The sequence below is a fragment of the Glycine soja genome, chromosome 14 (genome assembly GCF_004193775.1).
Source record: "Glycine soja cultivar W05 chromosome 14, ASM419377v2, whole genome shotgun sequence".
Taxonomy (NCBI): Eukaryota; Viridiplantae; Streptophyta; class Magnoliopsida; order Fabales; family Fabaceae; genus Glycine; species Glycine soja.
This window is the reverse complement of record NC_041015.1, coordinates 51143104-51163692: the sequence shown is the minus strand read 5'-3', so window position 1 is coordinate 51163692 and position 20589 is coordinate 51143104. Positions and strand designations below refer to the sequence as shown.

At 32.3% G+C, this 20589-nt stretch overlaps 4 protein-coding genes across 4 annotated transcripts; 3 read left to right on the top strand and 1 right to left on the bottom strand.

Annotated features, from left to right (window-relative positions):
• The first annotated feature begins 532 nt into the window (after positions 1 to 532).
• LOC114385134 (probable 26S proteasome non-ATPase regulatory subunit 3) lies at positions 533 to 5893 on the top strand. The gene is made up of 8 exons (XM_028345119.1): positions 533 to 749; positions 849 to 1045; positions 1194 to 1334; positions 1430 to 1566; positions 1698 to 1752; positions 1824 to 1934; positions 2127 to 2366; positions 5020 to 5893. Exons 1-8 carry the CDS (start codon positions 671 to 673, stop codon positions 5530 to 5532), a joined length of 1473 nt encoding a protein of 490 aa, XP_028200920.1. The 5' UTR covers positions 533 to 670; the 3' UTR covers positions 5533 to 5893.
• Positions 5894 to 6999: 1106 nt separating this feature from the next.
• Positions 7000 to 8963, top strand: LOC114383680 (expansin-A11-like). The gene is made up of 3 exons (XM_028343404.1): positions 7000 to 7372; positions 7619 to 7940; positions 8240 to 8963. The coding sequence occupies exons 1-3, from the start codon at positions 7225 to 7227 to the stop codon at positions 8544 to 8546; spliced, it is 777 nt and encodes a 258-aa protein (XP_028199205.1). The 5' UTR covers positions 7000 to 7224; the 3' UTR covers positions 8547 to 8963.
• A 3300-nt stretch (positions 8964 to 12263) lies between these two features.
• On the top strand, positions 12264 to 14508 carry LOC114384233 (peroxidase 64). Its single transcript, XM_028343888.1, has 4 exons — positions 12264 to 12508; positions 12701 to 12889; positions 13369 to 13531; positions 13908 to 14508. Exons 1-4 carry the CDS (start codon positions 12308 to 12310, stop codon positions 14303 to 14305), a joined length of 951 nt encoding a protein of 316 aa, XP_028199689.1. The 5' UTR covers positions 12264 to 12307; the 3' UTR covers positions 14306 to 14508.
• Positions 14509 to 18065: 3557 nt separating this feature from the next.
• LOC114384577 (UPF0496 protein At1g20180-like) lies at positions 18066 to 20163 on the bottom strand. The gene is made up of 2 exons (XM_028344277.1): positions 20016 to 20163; positions 18066 to 19650 (listed from the first exon to the last, which is right to left on the bottom strand). The coding sequence occupies exons 1-2, from the start codon at positions 20062 to 20064 to the stop codon at positions 18554 to 18556; spliced, it is 1146 nt and encodes a 381-aa protein (XP_028200078.1). The 5' UTR covers positions 20065 to 20163; the 3' UTR covers positions 18066 to 18553.
• Positions 20164 to 20589: the final 426 nt, after the last annotated feature.

Here is a 20589-nt window from a genome sequence, read left to right as displayed (position 1 = left end):
GATTGCACTAGGCTTGTTCAAGAGTTCAATTATGGAATGTGATTCATAGTTAATACCCTACCATCGTGACTGTATATAAGACTATAAGTGGCATTATTCTTTGATAAACAAACGCATGTAAGAATATTTTTATCCATGTTTAAACCAAATAAAATAAAATAATTTTTTTGCCAAACAAAAAAACAATAAAATAAATTTCAAACAAAGTAAAATGCTAAAAGCTAGTAGTGCATACTACTCCCTTGGTCTCTAATTATTAGATCTTTTTAAAAACTTGTTAGTCTTTTTTTATATTTTTTTTAATTTCTAAATGTATTAATTATTTTTTTCATACATATTTTTATTTAATTATTCTTTTTCAAAACATTAATGAAAAATAATTAAATAAATAAAGAGATAAAAAATAATAATTTTAAAATAACAATATGAATAAATGATAAATTTAATATTATTAATTAAAATAATTATTTTTCTTAACGGATATAAATTAATTAAAAGGATATACTTTTCCCAGATTGGGAAGAACGTGATTCCCTTTTTAAAAGGATTTTATATTCCGTCCGAAGGGAGTGTTACTGTGTGAGCAAAGTTGCTTCCTCTATCGTGTTCTTTGCGTTAGGGTTTGCAGATCGAAAAATACTGACAGCATTGTGTTGTGCGGTTACAGAAGATGAGTGAAGACGAGGAGATGAAAGATCAGGCAACGCCTTCACACTTGCTTTCTTCAGTTCCTCCATCTACATTGCACCGTAACTTTCTTCTTCAAACCATACCAATTCTTTAGTTTCACGTTTCTGAAGCTTTATTCCGTTATAATTTTACTGAATTTTGAGCTCACTCACTCACAGATTTGAAGGGAATAGCATCAATTATTGAAACCGGTTCGTACTCAAAGGAAGTTCGTCGAATTGCTCGTGCCCTGCGCCTTACATTTGCATTTAGGCGTAAATTGACAACACCAGTTCTCTCATCTTTTCTTGATTATGTTCTTACTCCCGCTTCTGAACCTCACACTAGGTTATCCTCTTATCTCCCTAATCCTAAGGTAAAATTAATCTTGTTTTCGTGCTTCAATTCCACTTCTGTAAACATTAGTTATATTTATATCCAAGTTTAGTTACTTTGATCAATTATGTATGTATTCGATGTTTTAATGGATGTGATGGTCGTTGATTTTGTAACTGGCTGTATAGGAGGGTGATCGAGAGATGGAAGTGGACAGTGCAACATCTACTATTCAAACCCTGGCGGCGAAGCACTTGTTGCCTGAGCTAGAAATCTACTGTTACCTCCTTGTCCTTCTTTTTCTGATTGACCAGAAAAGATACGATGCGGTTGAGTCCTGTTCCTGTATGTTTAGATTTTAATCAGATATGCCAATAGACTTGCTCATTATATGCTAAGGTTGCTTTAATTTTTCATATTTTAGGCCAAAGCTTGTTCCTCAGCAAGCATTGTTCGGCTGAAGAGCCTGAATAGAAGAACTGTCGATGTTATTGCATCTAGACTGTACTTTTATTACTCATATAGCTATGAGCTTACAGGAAATCTTGCTGAAATTCGAGGGTGAGTTGGGTTCTTATCCGTGCAGTTCAAAAATAAATTCAGGAACAAATTTTTATATGTTAAGGCCTTAAGGGGATTTACAGCTGATTGAGATTTAACTTATTCCAAACTAAATGGCATTTTTATTTCAGCAACCTCCTTGCATTGCACCGGATTGCTACCCTGCGTCATGATGAGCTGGGTCAGGTTTGTTTCTAACTTGTTGGTTTATTTCATAGGTGGGTCATGTCTTGTACTTACCTGGTGATGTGATGCAGGAAACCCTTCTGAATCTGTTACTTCGTAACTATCTACATTACAACCTATATGATCAGGCAGAGAAGTTGAGGTCCAAGGCTCCACGTTTTGAGGCACATTCAAACCAGCAGGTATGGTGGTTTGTTGTTCTAGGGATTTGTTTCCTATGGTGAATGCAATCTTCACCTTCTATATGCGCCTGTGTTGAACATTCTCAATGATTCTGAGATTTATTTGTTTAGCTAGTCTAATTTAAATTTCCTTTTGTTTTTTAGATTCTTTTTTACTTGATGTTTTATCCATGTCTTGTGTATCTTTTTTAGTTCTGTCGTTATCTCTTCTACCTTGGGAAAATTCGGACAATTCAGTTGGAGTACACAGATGCAAAAGAGTCACTCTTGCAGGCTGCTCGTAAAGCTCCCAGTGCAGCACAGGGTTTTCGGATTCAATGTAACAAGTGGGCTGTGATAGTGCGTTTATTATTGGGAGAAATACCTGAGAGGACCGTCTTTATGCAGAGAGGAATGGAGAAAGCTTTGAGGCCTTACTTTGAGCTTACTAATGTAAGTCCACATTATCAGCCAGAGTTAGCTACTTTAAGGTCCAGAATAGAAGTGAATTTCTAATTTGTTTATCTGATTATATGTTTGGTTCCTATAGCTTCATCTTGTTATGAAATAGGCACTATGCTTTTTTCATGGAAATTAGGTCCTTGCTGTTTAACTATTTATTCAACCATCCTATGTTATAACTCTTTCAAAATTATGATGTGGCATATTAAATGCTTGTCACATAATTGGTTTTGTGTGACAACATTTTTCGTCACAAACACCACATTCAATAGTGAGATTGCATAAAGCTTGATGGCCACTATTTTGAAATATTACAAGACAAACTAAATAATTTATACTATACATGTAAATACTAAATACTCAAACACAATTTTTTTTATAAAAAAGATCATGAAAAAAGTAAGTCAGTTTACACTCACAATCAGCACCAATCTAGCAACAATACAAACATAGGAATGGAATGAGAAAAAAAATGAAAGATAATGGTGAAATTAATAAAAAAGAAAATTACATAATAACTAGAATGTGAACTGTGAAGTCTAAAGGAAGAAGAAAGAGCAAAACACACAAAAAAGAACATAGACCTGTAAAATGTGAAGGAACAGAGGTCAGCAGAAGTAACTTTTTTTCTTTCTCTAAATGACTGAAGAAGAAGGGTCTCAAACCCTATAATGTTTCTGAAGCAAAAATGCATTAGAAAATGGTTGAGAAATCACAATTTTACCCCCAAAAATCCCTAAACAAAGATGCTTCAGGGGTAGAAATGGTTTTTGAATCCCATCACAGTAGTGCTGCTAAAGCACGTGAAAAGCTGCTATTTTGTGCATGAGGGCTGCTGCTGAAAACTACTCCACTATTTGAACAGCTTAGTCTCAGTTTGCTCTGCTGCTCTGCTATGGCGGCTATTGACTATATCATAAATAAGTGAAATCCCACATTGATGCTTTGTTTAACTGAAATTGACACAAATAGAGCAATTGTGAACCATGGTTAGATACTACTTTTATCCTAATTTTATTGAAAAAGAAGGAATAGTGTAGGTCTGCTGAAAGTATGGTGATCAATAAAGAAATGGAGTTCTGCATTTTTAATTTTGATTTCTATTTTATCATTTCTCACTTTCTTGACACAGCTGACATGGGAAAACTTTTTGGCGGCTTGGATGGGTCATCTTTATTAACATGGGTTGATGGGAGATACCCAATTAGAAAGAAATTTAATCTGTAAGGTTCAACATTGGCCCTATTTCAATTTTCAAAATAATCTAGAGCTATAGTAACTTTTGAATAAGCTCTAATCAACAATTGAATGACCTATTATGAAAATTTCTTTAAACTTTTGAATAAAAACTGATGTCTGGGATAACAACCCAACAAGGCTTTCACTTCGTTGTCACCCTTGTCTTTTATTGTTTTACATTCATTGCAAAATTTCCTTTCTTTAAGGTGATTCCATTTTGTCTTCTCTCTATTATTGTGGGTTTTTCTAATGGTGATTTTATTTTAATATTTGTTTTATGAAATGACAAATTTATACGAAAAATTGAATTACTCTCTATGTTGCAGTTATCAAACTTTTTTTAAGGGTGTATTTGATTTGCTGAAAAAATGAAGGAGTGGACAGTGCAAAAACATTTGTTCCATGTTGGACTTTAGTAATGGTCATATAACAGAACAAAACAAAAGATGAGGCCCAGGACAAAAATGTCTAAATATTTATTACTCTTTAAACCTGGAACAACTCTTGTCCCACACGCAATCCCCAAAAGTCAAAAAATACCCATCAATTTGGCTAAACCTTGTCAACGCCAATGGTTAACAACCTATAAGCCCCATCAGGTAGTAGCGCCCGATGCAACCCCCTTGCTCCACCTCCAAAACTATTTGTGCTATGCATTGACCATCAAACAATAGACAAAAAAGAAGTGTTGTGACTCAGCTTCTTGTACTGTGTTGATTTGCTTGTGTTGTTCCTCAATGTGCATCAAGTGCACTGTAAGAGTTGTGATAAAAAATTGCGACTAAAACTTCAAATTTAGAAAATCTGACTAACTTGTTAGGAAACAAAAGAGATGATAATGGCAACCATCATGCCATAGATAAATAGTGTTGATTAGAGCTTCAAATGAATAATGCACTTAAAATGCGATGTCATTTGTGGTTTTAATCAGTTCAACTATATTTAGGCACTGAGCTCCTATGACTCTATTTAAGGAACCATAGTCTCAAATATTTGTGTATACTCGTTTTAACCTGCCCTTTTTTTTCTTCTTCTTCTTTAGCATGCTAAGGTTCTGTTTGGAATGCCCTGGCTTCTTTTTTTATGCTTTTTGTCAGCAAAAGTCACAAATGTGTTAAGTAAAAAAAATCATTGTGCATCTTCCAGTTCTTTTCGGAAGCACCTTATGGGAATGCTTTTGAAAGTTTTTCTGGAGGTCAAAATTATGAAAGCCCTTAAACAAGTTTACTTTTGTTGAAATTCAATTATAAAACACATTTTTATGCATTAATTGGCCTTTGTTCAATCTTTGATGCTTTATTAGAAGTTATTTCATGTGTTTCTAAATCACAATCTACTGGCCGCCTTCTAAATCTAATACTAAAATTTTGGGGGTTAAGTCCTTAACCATGTTGTGAAATTTCAGGCTGTCCGGATTGGTGACTTGGAGCTATTTAGGAATGTTGCAGAGAAGTTTGGTACTACTTTCAATAGAGACCGAACTCATAATTTGATTGTTCGGCTCCGTCATAATGTCATCCGGACTGGTTTACGCAACATCAGCATATCATATTCACGCATCTCGCTAGTTGATGTAGCTAAAAAGTTGAGGTTGAACTCTGCAAGTCCTGTTGCTGACGCTGAGAGCATTGTAGCAAAGGCTATCCGTGATGGGGCTATTGATGCTTCATTGGATCATGCCAATGGGTGGATGGTATCCAAGGAAACTGGAGATATCTACTCTACAAATGAGCCTCAGTTGGCATTTAATTCTCGGATTGCCTTTTGTCTTAACATGCACAATGAGGCAGTTCGAGCACTGCGTTTTCCACCAAACACACAGAAGGAAAAGGAAAGTGCTGAGAAGAGGAGAGAGAGGCATCAACAAGAGCAAGAATTGGCTAAACATATCGCAGAGGAAGATGATGATGACTTTTGATAATGATTTGCTCTTTTTATCTTACCAGTTTGTTGTCAGGATGTATTTATTTCCTATATTTGCTCATATTTCTCCATTGGAGAAACTTCCATTACCATTTCCTTTTTGGAGCCCGAAGTTTTATTTTCTAAACCAAAATCATCTTTAAATCCTTTGCCATATCGAGATATTTGCTGTTAATTACAGATCATGGGAACACATTATTTGTTTCCTGTTAGGTGAACTATGTTTTGGGATTTGAGTGAAATCAATTATATAGGACCATGTTAGTGATTCAGTTCTAAAGTTTGAATATTGTAAAATATTTGCTCATTGACCCAAAAAAAAGAGGTATTATACCACTGAGTCTGAGCCATTGCAATCTACTTGAGCGTAAATTTATATATTTTATTTCCTGTTCTCAGATAAAATGCCCCCTGCCCCACTTTCTTGTTTGAGTCGGAGATAGAATTGAAGGCCATATCTAAATAACACTTTTTTTTTAGTTGATATTTTAGAGCATATCTTAAGATGGGAGGGTGTGGGGTGGAATTAGTCATATTCTTAAAAAAATTGTAGTATAGTGACAAATTAAATGAACTTGAGTATAGAAAATTTATAAAGAAAGGATTACCTTTATTTGGACTGGTAGGCATTCAACAATATTTTTTTGGTAATTATGTTGTTGATACGGAAAATCTAATTAGTCATCTTTAGTGGAATTTTTTATTTTTAATTATATTTTTTTCATTCATAAAATTTGAATCTTATATCTTATTTAAGAAGATCAAAATCCAATATCATATGGATCAATGACTTGTTTGTAGGCATTCAACAATTTCTGATTGCTTGAGGGTGCTGTTAGATTGCCCTATTTTATTTGCCTGCTTGACTGTAACTCCCATGGTAAACTTCTTTGCCCCTTTTAGTTTGCCTTCCCTTTCTGATTGCTTGACGGTGCTGTTATAACATAGCATTGCTTGTTTAGATCAAACTTATAATTTATGAACACTCCACTTAAAAATCGAGAAAAATTCGGTGTCCAATGGACAACTAGATAATTTATTTACTTGGGAAAATTTAGATGTCAAATATCCCATGTTTTATCAGATTGAATCAACGGTGATTAATTGCGCTGCTAGCTAACAGACAACTGACAATCTGTATAGCCAAAATGGGACATGTGGATGTAGCTCACAAAAAACGACACTGTCATCAATTTCATGTGGCCCATCTACATCGTTTGTTCCATTTGATAAAACCATTTTATCCACATATAGAGTTACAAACCATGAGATCCATGTGTAGTAGACATTGGGATCTGAGAGAAGCTAAGATAAAAAAAAAATTAGAGTACCAAATGGGCTTGTGGGTTTTGAAACATTCACGGCTCTTATGTTGGGATGGGCATGTGGGTGGGTGGGTGGGAAGGGACGTACAAGAGAAAATACTGAAGAGAACGTGGGAATGATTGAATGGTGTTCAGACTTTGCACAGATAAATTTAATCTAACAAATAATAAAAATCGTTTCTTGAGTTCTCCCGTCTTGCAGAACCTCACATGTGCAATCGTTGCCTTAGCTAGTCTAGTCCCTTATTTAAACACATAGCTTCTGTACTTCGGAAATGACAATAATTGCAAACACAAATTCTAGTCATATCATATATCCTTCAACCTCTCATCATTAGGCATTCAGCAAGCAAGAGGAAAAAATGGGCAAAATGGGCAAAATTATGCTTGTTTTGGGTAGCCTCATTGGATTATGCTGTTTTTCAATCAATACCTATGCCTTCTCACCTTCTGGATGGACCAATGCCCATGCCACTTTTTACGGGGGTAGTGATGCTTCAGGAACTATGGGTAAGCCATTCCGACTTAATCTTTTAACACTAGATTCTTTTATTTTAAATGGTAACTAGAGTCTTTAGCACATTAGTTAATACATTTTAAAAAAATATTTTTATTGGGATGTATAAAATTGTGTTATTCATATTTTTTTTAATGTTCTTCTGGTTAATAATGTCACAAGGACACTAATTAACAATATATATATTTTTTACCCTACTCTTCCAACATTGAATTTATTTTTTGTGTGAATGAGTGCAGGGGGAGCTTGTGGGTATGGGAATCTGTATGCAACTGGGTATGGAACTAGAACTGCAGCTTTAAGCACTGCCTTATTTAATGATGGAGCTTCCTGTGGTCAGTGCTACAAAATTATATGTGATTACAAAGCAGACTCTAGATGGTGCATCAAAGGAAGATCTGTAACCATTACTGCCACAAACTTTTGCCCTCCCAATTTCGCCCTTCCTAACAACAATGGAGGCTGGTGCAACCCACCACTCAAGCATTTTGATATGGCCCAACCCGCTTGGGAAAAGATTGGTATTTACAGAGGAGGGATCGTCCCCGTGCTATTCCAAAGGTTTGAACATGTTCTCTACCTTAGCAGTAGTGTTATATAACATTATGTTCTAATTTCAATATTGTCATCCTTGTACACTAGACAAAAATAACAGTATTAATAATGCTAACATTTTTTTTAATCGACAAACGATAATTTGTTAATTTTGTTAGAAATATCAGTTGAAAGGATTCGAAGCCACAATCTCCCTTCCTCAACGACTGGACCAACCTTATTTCTTCTTAATAATGCTAACCTTGTTTGCAGTGACTTAACATTTTCATCAATTACTTTGTGACATGTTAATATTATTGTTGCAGGGTTCCATGCAAAAAGCATGGGGGGGTTAGGTTCAGTGTGAATGGGAGGGACTACTTCGAGCTAGTGTTGATCAGCAATGTGGGTGGTGCTGGATCCATCCAATCTGTGTCCATTAAAGGCTCAAAAACTGGATGGATGGCTATGTCTCGAAATTGGGGTTCTAATTGGCAATCCAATGCGTATTTGAATGGTCAATCTTTGTCCTTCAGGGTCACCACCACTGACGGAGAAACCAGAGTTTTCCAAGATATTGTTCCAGCAAGTTGGACATTCGGCCAAACTTTCTCTAGCCCAGTTCAGTTCTAAGCTCACAAATAAACCAACGGCTGAGGCGTGCTTTTTTATTTTACTGGAGCAGCCCGCCAAACCCTTCTTCTGGTTTTGATTATTTGGTGGACCAAACCCCATCAACTCCAAGCCCTTAATCAAGGCATAAATTGTTATCAATAATAACAATCAATCACCATCATATCATAAGGATTAAGCTCAAGCATGTAGATCAAATAAACATCTTTGAAGTTTAAATTTATACTATAAATTGTTGTAATATCACTATAGTCGAAGTTCAAGCTGTGCCGCTGGAGTTGGGAAAATATTAATTCCCTAAATTTTTTGATGTAATGCTGTCACTTGTCACTGTTGTGTATTAATTATGCTTTCCTTACCTAGAAAATATATTTTTAAAAGAATGAGGAATTGTATTATAGGGAGAAATTTGTAAAACTCTTGGTGCTCATAGATAGAGAAAAACTGCAACAAAAAATTCAAAATACTAACATTAATCACGAGACTAACAACTTAAATCTAAATGATAAGAATAATCAAATTTGAATGGTTCTGATGTGACTATTCATTTGCCTTTTATTGTAATATATGCTCCATTCTCAATTCTAACTTTGAAAATAACAGTTTTTTTTAGCTCTCGGTCATAATATGGTTTATAGAACTGCTATCAATAAGCTAAAGTTTCTTTAGTAGCTGTTAATCGTAAAACATGATATTGCAAATAATTTTTCCTCTTTTTGTTGATCCTCAACAACCTTGGCCTCTACTTGATGAAACTTGCATATCTTCTCCTTATGTCCTAAGTCATCGCACTTGTAGCATTTTCCGTTAGGCCTCCACCAACTTCTCCTTTATAGATGATTTTCTTTTTTTTTTTTGGTAATAAGGATATGGTGGAAAAGCTTAGTATTATTGCTTTGGTCATTATTTTTAAAATCTTTGACTTGTTCCTTTTTCTTGTTTTTCTTCTCAATGTTGATTTGCAATTTTGGCTTGGAAAGTACCCTTCATAGTTTTTTCTTGTCTCATAAGTCGTCTTTGCTCAACTGGCTGTAATGCATGTAGCACTCTTCTTCCAAAGTGATCCTTTGTGCTTTACAAATAACTACAGAAAGCTCCATATCTTTTAGGTACGACTATTAGATTTTTTCAACAATTATGGAATCGAGAATTTTAGTGTCTGATAATTATTACTTAGCAGTAATGACAAGCATGTATCTAAGAAATATTTGATTGTCTCGTACTCTTTCGTTGTAATCAAATTCCCTCGTTAAATTAACACTTGCATGCTTCGAATCTTTTCATCTTTTACTTCAAATGATCCCAAATTAATTTTGTTGTTTTAATAGTCATGATTATGCTGAGAATAATTTATGAAACACCAACAAACAGATCTTTACCTTTACTTTCTTGATTTTTCTTTTCTTTTGAATTTTTATCTGCTGGGTTGGATTGCATGTAGTGCAGGAATATCTTAATCCTCTTATTCAACTCCCCAAAGATCCAAAGTCTCTGGATATAAATCCATTTTCATTGTCAAAGATCATAGCTTTTGCCATCAAAGATAGGAAAGACAACTTGTAAAAAACTTAATTACTTTGGCTTTCATTTTTTTTTGGTCCGTAAGAAGATAACTTTGATATCAATTGTTGATTTTTTATGTAGAAAATATATTTTAAAAGAAAGAAGAGATGTATTATGTGTAGGAGTTCGTAGAACTCTTATTCATTAGTTTTGTTTATAAAGAAAAATGTAACAAAAATTCAAATATTAACATTATATTTTGATCTTAAAATCAAATTACTAACCTACTAAGTTAAAATGATAAGAATAATATCTTATCATTGTCTAAATAATATTCTAAAAGTTTGAAATATAATAAAATTTAATTTCTAAAAACTAATTATTCAAATTCAAATCTTAAATATTTGCACATATTTTCAATAAATTTCACCAAGCTTTTGAAATAAGAAAAAATTCCAGAGAGTTTACCAGATAACAAAACTTGTCAGATGCAGCAAGATGATCTTACAGCTAGCAGAGAATCTACGTGTTTTTTGTTTGGTAAGCACATGACATGAGTTAATAAAAGTGAGACACACGACATTAAAAAAAGTACGGTATCGGGAAAGTGACACTTGTTAATTACTACTTGTTGTTTACCCTTTCAGTCGAACCAAAACTCTCATCAACTTCAGTGAAGAATGAAAATGTTACGTAGCAATATCTATCTTATGATTTTAATGAAAGACAAATGCTAATTAGTATTCTTAAGTAAGACAGTGGTTAAGATATTAAAAGAAAAAAAATTAAAATATGCAAAATTGTACGTACTGATTTTTATGTACTCTTATGATTTTAACAATAAATATATATTTTAAATTTTGTAACCAATACCTTAAAGATATTGATTAATAAAATTCCTAATTAAATTGATAACAACTTGCTATAGCAATTGAAGCATCATTAATGTCATAATGTGCCTTCTATATCTAAAATTTGACCAATGATAGACATATAGCTAGGCTGTGTCATAACGAGCCCTCCTTCTAAGACGTAATGTTCATTATTAGCTGTGGATAATGACTTGCAGCGGTTTGATTTGCACTTCAAGTAGAAGTATATTAAATGGTGGTGTTAGGCATTAAATCAATAATTTTAGGGGTTGACCATAATTTTGCGCATCCCTAGTAAAATAAATCCTTTTATATAATTTTTAAACCAATGTCCTAAGAATATATAATAATAAATATTTATCATAATTTGAATCTTCTTAGTTCTCTTACAGCTGATGGTTCAGTTCACAGTTTGATTCTATCCAAATGGAATACTGTATTGAGCTAAGATTAAGTAAATGTGCCCGTATTGGTTGAAGCAAAACCACTGACCATTCACTTTGGGGTCAATATGCTAGTCCAACCCAACACCCATTTGCGTTGCCTTTCTAATTGGGATTCAAGCAAGTAAAACTTTAGGCTAGGCAATATTCCTAAAATAAACTCGTTTTGTTATAAAAAAAACATATTATGCTATTTATAATTATAAGGGAACCGGTCAAGTAATATATATCAAGAATGCAACTTTTATTTTCATCAAAAAGAAAAGAAAATAAAGGAAGGCAGCTAACGTTGGGAATCGAACCAATAGATAATTCCATATTTTAATTAATTGTCAATAATTTCACTTACTTTTTGTTAGTACTCAACATTTAATTCATGAGAGTAAAAGAAGAGAGGGATTTAATTTAGAATAATTAAATTATAAATTCTTCTTTATATAAAAGATTAAGGTGTGATCATTGCATTAGTTCTTAACTTATTTTCATTTCTAGATTTTAATTTTTTAAAAACATATTTTCATCTTTAGATGTAAGAAAATTAAATTAAACACATCAAAATACACCATTAAATTATATTTCAGTAAAATACTAAACTTACTAAACAATGGAAAAATACGTCACTATAATGAAAATGTGCAACTTTAGAAATAAAACTCAAAGGGGGAAGAGGTAGCCAAAATTTGAGTGCATATGTTAGGGATTGCTTTAGTAATAATGTTCGCTTTTAAAAGCAACTGTACCAAATGCAACTTTCTTTTTATTTAATTGACGATGCTTGAAAACACTGCTCCACTAACAGGGTCGTAGATCACCAAATATGCTTAACAACCATACACTCGTAACAACTCCAAGTTTCCCGTGTCACCACCTCATCTCTATAAATAACATTCTCGTTAATGTTTCTCACAAGTCATAAACAAAGTTTGTATTTGTGAATAGAAATATGGCAACTATTGCTACAGTTATGCTTATAACTATGTCCCTGGCTTCTCTTGTGAGTGCACTAAATGTAAATTACTATGAAAATGCGTGCCCCCATAATGTAGATTCCATTGTAGCTGCTGCTGTTCACAAAGCAACCATGAATGACAAAACTGTCCCAGCTGCTCTTCTTCGGATGCATTTTCATGATTGCTTCATAAGGGTATGCAACTTTTTGCTTGTCCTAATTCAAATAATATTCATATGGGGCAAGTAACATGCCTTTGCGTGTTAGTTCAATTTATTTTGAAAAAGTAATCCTCTTCAAAACATGTGCATGCACTAACATTGTAGTAGTTAGAGTGGATACGTATAAAACTGATCATATATTTACTCTTTTTTTTTTTTTTTGAAGGGTTGTGATGCCTCTGTTCTTCTCGAATCAAAAGGTAAGAAAAAAGCAGAAAAGGATGGACCTCCTAACATTTCTTTACATGCATTCTATGTCATTGACAACGCTAAGAAAGCAGTGGAAGCCGTTTGCCCCGGGGTAGTATCTTGTGCTGATATTTTGGCTCTTGCTGCTAGGGATGCTGTTGCTCTGGTCAGTGTCTCAAGCAATAGCATATAATATACTTACATAGTAATCATAGTTTTTATTTTAATTATTAATTTGAGATTATTTTTTTGTCAATCTCACTAAAACAAAACCATTTAGAGTACTCTTAGATAAAATGAAGGTTAAATTATGTTTTCCATTCTGATAAAACAATAATTTTATTTTTATTCTTGACCTTTTTTTTAATTTATGGTAAATTAATAAATTTTATATTTTTATTAGTCTTTTATAAAACAACTAATAACATTGAAATTTTTTATAGAGAAAAACATAAAATTCACTAATTATTATAGACTAAAAAAATATCAAAAATAAAAAATAAATTTTTATTTTATCAGAAAGTAGAAATGAAGAAAAAAATATTTAAAAATAAATATAAAATTTAAATATTTATTAGGAATCACACGTATTTTAACAAATAAATATTAGAAATTTATTTACTTACTGCCTTTGTGTGGATTTAGTCGGGAGGACCCACTTGGGATGTGCCAAAAGGAAGAAAGGATGGAAGGATATCAAAGGCCACAGAAACCAGACAATTGCCGGCTCCCACCTTCAACATCTCCCAATTACAACAAAGCTTCTCCCAAAGAGGCCTTTCCTTGGAAGATCTTGTAGCCCTCTCAGGTACTATTGAAAATCTTAAATTATGAATTCAATTGCAAGAGATCTAATACTGAGAAGGAACATGTTAAGTTCTTCCTTTACAGCCACTTATCATGATTTCATATTTGTTTAATCAATTCCTAACATCCTATTTCTTAACCAGAAATAAACTTTGCTTTAGTAAAATAACCATTACACATAAATATTTTAATATACATATATGGTTCCTAACATTCCTAGAACCAGTGTAAAAAAAATCAATGTCTTAACCGCATTGGATTGGATGGTAGGAGCCTTATTATAAATGTAACTTGTCATATATGATAACATGTATTGGATAACAGAAGATCGACCATGCATTCTAATTAAACTCTTATACAAATGATGTTATGTTCAGGAGGTCACACCCTGGGGTTTGCTCATTGTTCATCTTTCCAAAACAGAATCCATAAGTTCAGCCAGAAACTAGAGATTGACCCATCTCTGAACCCTTCATTCGCAAGAAGCCTCCGAGGCATATGCCCCTCTCACAACAAGGTTAAAAATGCAGGAAGCTCATTGGATTCTAGTTCCACCTTGTTTGACAATGCTTATTACAAGCTACTCCTCCAAGGAAAGAGCTTATTCTCCTCTGATCAAGCTCTGCTCACTCATCCCACCACTAAAGCTTTGGTTTCCAACTTTGCTGATTCGCAAGAGGAATTTGAAAGGGCCTTCGTCAAGTCCATGATCAAGATGAGCAGCATCACCAACGGTGGACAAGAAATCAGGCTCAATTGTAAACTCGTTAGATGATTGATTCGCATGTATAAGAATGTATGCATGTTTTTTAGTCAAATGTGTTGTCGCGATTAATGGATTGAGGAAAACAAAGGGTACTCCCTCCTTTCTATATTTTCCACCCCATGCATTCTTAAACATTAATGAAGGATTCATTCACTTGTTATTACTTGTAACTTTCAAATTGTAACCATTTTCTCTTCCAGCATTTCTAGCAACATCTTACGTACCAATAATATTGCAGCGGAAAAAAAAAAGATTTTTCTTGTCAAAGTAGAAGAAGAAAAAACCCTATTGTTTCGTAATTGAATCCAAGACATGGGCTATCCAATCCATGACTAGTGGCCCAAGCAAGATTTAAGTTTTTTTTTTTATTTTTAAATCAAGAATAAGCAAGTTTTCAAGATACATTTAAATAATAACAATAATCCAAGGATAATATTTAGATCTTGATCAAAAAAGAGTGTTAGCAGCATATTTTCTGTCACACTTCTGGTAACACACTCTTTGTTATTAATTAGAATTTATATCAAATAAGAAGTGAGATATGCCAAATTTTATAATTTAAAAATAAAGAATAAGTTAAAAAAAGTGTGTTGTTAACTTGTCATTATTTCTCTGAACCAAAAAAGAAAAAACTTGTTATTACTTCTCTTTCCATTCATTATCGATGGCGATGCTAACTAAGAGAGATCTTGATGGCTTCGTAAATTATTTGGAAGAGGAGGCTGTGATAATTGAAAGCATTGATCCTCATTGGTGGCTGTAAAGGAGAAATTGACTGAGGGTAAGCTGTTATTCTCAAGTTATGGCCCAATACTTTTTTAGTTTTAAAATAAAAATAGAAAACAAAAAAATGGCGCGTATTATAATAAAGTGTATGTAAGGCTTTCCTTCTTTTATTAAAAAAGTAGATTTTGTTATGAATAATCTTTCCTTCATGTTGATATCTTTCTTTATATTTATTATTTATTTTTATGTATTTTTTAACTCTTCTGTTATTTTTTTATTTATAAATATGTTATTCTTCTTGAAATGAATATACCTAGTTATCATTTTCTTTATATTTTCTTCTTTTCAATTTTTTTTCTTTATTATTCTCCTCATGAGTTATATTATATTTAACATATTACCAGTGCGATTATTTTTGTTCCATTAAGCATATATATTTGCAATTGATATTTCAACCGCAAGAAAAAGCCTAGAAGAGAATTGATTTTGTGTTATAAGGTAAAATCCTTCCCATCTCCCTAACCACAATATTCAGTTTAATTTGGTTCTTATAAATGTATAGTTATATTCTTTACATAATGTGATTTTTATTAAAATGGAGTGAATCTATAATTTATTTTAGAAGAATAATGGATATTGACTTATCAATTGTTAAAAAAATTTCAAGTCAAATCTAATTGGCTATCTAGATGCAAATTATTTGTAAAGATAATTATATACAAGTTATTTCAATATATACGAGAAACTTGTGATTTATCTTTGTCAAAAAAAATGACAGACATCAACAATTACATGTAAAGATAATGTTGTTAAGTTAAAAGAATAATTATTATTTTTTCACCCATGATCTCTGAAAGAATGATCATATAAATGTTTAATAAATTTGTTCGTATGAGAATTTAGATGATCTCTTTACAAAGTCGTTGCTAAAGAAAACTTTTGAGCAATTAATTAATAAGATTAGACTTCATCGTCTTAAAAATAATTATCTACATAAGAGGAGAGAAACAATACGTTATGCACTCTTTTTCTTTTAATCATGATTTTATCTCACTAGATTTTTCTATTAAGATTTTTAATGGGACAAGTGATAACATATTAAAGAATGGTGTACTCTTTCTCTTACACTATATTTTTATCTCATAAGATTTTTCCTAATAAAATTTTAACAAAACACATTTTTAGATAATAGAATTGTTACTGTTATACTTTTTTTCGTAATTAAGTATTTATTGATGATTATTGCTTTTGGTAATTTCTACTTTTTCTTGATAATCAGTAGTAACAATTTATGATATCACCAATGATTGGAAATACTTTGATGTATCCATTATTTTTAGTAGTGGAGATTTTTCTGGACTATGTCCAGTTGTATATATTTCATATTGAGAGGATTTTTTACATTAAAAAATGGTGTCTTTTTAGCAATTCCATATCTATTTATTTATTTAGGTTGTTTGGATATTTTACGATAGTTGTTTATTATACTTCTCACAAATTCTCTCATGTTATGTCAGAAAGGTTAATTTACCCACTTGACATTTTTATTGCTTTCATTGCGTGTGTCCACGGGCGGCATCAGAGATGGTTATTATTTATCTTTATGGGTTTGCCCAATTGAATGATAAAGCTTAATTATAATAGAATAATAAATCTGAATGACATTAATTATCATAAGTGAAGAAATAAAATGAAGAATTTGCTTTTCGTGAAAGATTACATTTACTTGTATTTGTACGTCAAAAACCAAATAATACATCTTATGAAGAATGGGTTTTTGAGCATGAGGTTTGCGGCTTTTATTCAGCAGTTGATATATGATAATATTTTGATTATATTTCCAATATTTCACATGCTAGAACTTTTTAGAAGATACTTGAGACTTTAGGTCATGAAATTTCACTATGAAGAGAGAGTACTTCGATTATTGATCGTTTAAGTGAATCTCAGAGTTATTCAGTTGCTTTTTTTGGAAGAGTTATTCAGTTGTTTATAGCATGAATATTAAATTTGATGAGGGGATTTTTCTTCTTCGATTGCTTAGATGAATTAGGTTAATTTTACCAAGTTTGATCCTGACATTTTTCTCAAATTAATTCAAGGTTGAGTTTAACTTACTTGTTTAATATAGTTTTTTTAACATTTAATTGGTTTTTTTTATAAAAAAGCTAGAATAATTTATAAACATATATATATATATATATATATATATATATATATATTATAGTAAGGTTTTTTAATTAAGTTTATAAACTTGTCTTCAAATAGATTAATGAGTATAAATTTAACTTAAGTCTTTAAATAATATAATAAATATATAAATTCAAAATTTCATAATAAAATCTAATACGAGAATGATAATTAATAATATTATATTATTTAAAATTTCATAAATAAACTTACTTAAATTTTAAAAAACTTTTTGAATATATATACTAAACTCTATTTTTTAATTAAATATTTTTTTCGAATTTCACTCATTTGGTGATTAAGTTTGGCCAACTTTAGATGTGAGTTAAGTCACATGTTTTATCAAGTAAATTGACTTACTAATTTCTACACCCAAATGTGAAGCAATTAAGCCTTGCCTCTTGAATAACAAAAAAAACGACAACTCTTGATTTATTTTGAATTATTCATTTAGATACAATAATTTAAAATCATTTATCAATATATATATAATAAATCGTGGATATGTTAAAATATAAATCATTATTTTTCTCATTAATTCCTTCACTTCTGCTCCTGTTAGATGATCAGCTAAATCCACTATCAAAAGCAGGAAAATCGTGACAAAACAGTATACTTTCATTTTTTTTTTCTTCTTGTTTTTGGGGAGGGGAGTGTTCATGAAATATTCTTTGATAGGTAAGGCAACTTTGTATAACGGTCGAGGACCAACTTTGTATTATAATTAAGACGACAACTAATTGCGTGTTACTATCGAAAGAAATAATTATTTTCTATCATTTAAAAGAAAAAAGATTATTTATTTTTCTAAAAATAATCTGTACAGTATGTGCACTTAAACAACAGATCAATATGTACAATATATAGAAACTGACTGTATAACAAAAAACTAGAAAACAAAAACTTGTACATGCTACGAACCTAAGATTTTTTATGCGATCGACCTTAATTTTAGAGACATGTATATATATCATCATATATGCATTATGGTCTAGGAAAATTGATTTAAAACGTTAATGAGGCGTCATCAAATTCAAAAGCACCTTAATTGCCATAAAGAGAAGGAAGAGCCATCCTTCTTGTGAAATTAAACCTTCCTCCATGTCCACTGTGACAGCTAGCTAGCGCATGCAGAATCTTCATATATATGGACTTAACTAACTCATGTGACCTTAATGTTGTGTTCTCGAAAAATCATCTTTCATCGAAAAATGATATTTCAAAATAAACAACATCACTTTAATTTTATCCTAATTTATTCATCGAAATTTTGATTAACTTATATAACTTAAAAATTTTCTCAAAGGAAGAGATAACAAGGAATAAGAAATGTGTTGTTTTTCAATGTTTTACTTTTTTGTCCGTAATTTCTTGCACAACAAGCCTCCTTGATCTGTTTGTGGTGAGAAAGCACAAGTAGATATGCCCCTCAAGCTCTTCCAACTGCTCCAGAAAGCTAGACTCATGCTCATGAAAATCCCTCATAACCTGCTTCAGTAGTATCTCACTCTTCTCATTCCTCACACAAACCTCAGCAACCACTTTCCTATGCTCCACTTCATCGTGCAGCCTCTTCACCATCCTACCCATTGTGTCCAAATCATTGCTCAGAACATAAACCCCTTTTGCAGCCACATCAAGTTGTTCACACAGCTTCTCATCATCACAATAGCTTGACCTAAACCTTTCACGGCCCCTCTTCACGAACAAACCAACCAACCCACACACGATACTAGGCGCAGCCACCAACCCAACAATGCTGTGAAAAGCAAACACTAACAAAGCAACAAGAACCACGCTATGAGCAGTAATAAGAGCAATCCCCAAAACCTTCTTGCAAACCCTCTTTAATGTCAACCTCCTTCGAATTTCCCTTCTCGTTGATTTCAGTCTTTGCAAGAGTTCCACGTATCTGTCGTGGATGTCACGGAACTTCACGGTGCTAATAACAACGGACAAAGGGTTTTTTTGCATAGCAAAGGAAGCTAACTCTCTATAGATTACATACTTGTTGTGGATTTTGTCGTCATTGTCATCATCTTCATCGTCAAGGACCGTTTTGCTTAGCTTAACAACCCTTGTGATTCGTCGATAAGCAAGTCGCATTGAATGGATGGCTTCAAGGATTGTGTCACAACAACGACACGCTTCTAAGCTTGCTTCGAAGTAGTTCACAAGAAGATGATGCAGCTTCAATCTCTGTGTTATGTTTGCTATCATCTCTTGATGCGGCTCAAGCAAATACTCCGTGAGCTGCATGCACAAAGGGATTGAAGAAGAAGAGGAAGTTAGCATTTTGGTGCTTGTCTTTTCAATCCCCTCTTGTGCTTTGTTGCATATTTCGATGTAAGACTTTGTTCTGAATGCTTCCAAATATTCCTCATTCACGCTTTGCTTCTTATACAATCTATCTTCGTTACATTCCTTCCGTGATCTACCTGTTTATATAATTTGCATAACAAAAAAAGGAACAACTTCATTATTAGCTAGCTAACTAATTATTGGAGCAAATTATGTGGATAATATTACTTTACCAATCAAAACAAGCATTTAATTGAGAAAAAAAAAAGGGAAAGCAAACAATAGAAGCTTCCAACATACCTCAAAATAATGCAAAATATATCTAAGCACATAATTAATGGAATTGATCATGACAAGAAAGATGTTTTTATGTTATATTTTGTGATCAGTGGAATTGAAAATAATGTCTGAGAGTTAGGATAATTCAGGCATTCTATTAACTGTTTTTATGTTATATGAATTGAAGGAAGAAAGGAGTTGAAAAGAAATTAAATAAACTTACCTGTTCTTCGTAGAGAACAAATCCACCCAGTACATGTCATATCGCGCATATATAAAGAAGAAATTAATGAGAGATCTAATTCTGGGTTGTTGCGTGGACTCGAAATCTAATTAACGGAATGAAGGAATTATGGCACCGAAATATATATATAGAGAGAGAGAGAAAGAGGTGGTGTGTATTGGTGGAGTGGGGAGAAGTTAAGAAGAAAAAGAGAAGGAATATAGTTGGCAGTTAGCACTACCACAAATAATGGTCAAATGACTTTGCTCGCACGTTAACGTACCTCACATGGTGTGTTCTCCCACGTCAACACTAGGCAGCTCCTCCCATAAGCTCAATCTATCCATTTTCATTCTATTCCCTCGCAAATTCGTTGGATAAATCAGTGCTTGTTACATGTGAAAAAATTTATATTTTAGGATATTTTGTTCTACAGACAAGTTTTTTTATCATAATTTTGTATCATTTTACTTGTAAGTTGTAATATAAAAAATGTCAGTAAATTAAAAAAAAAACTTAATACACATTACTTAAGAACTTTTTATATTAAATTAAATCCATATTCTTTTAGAAA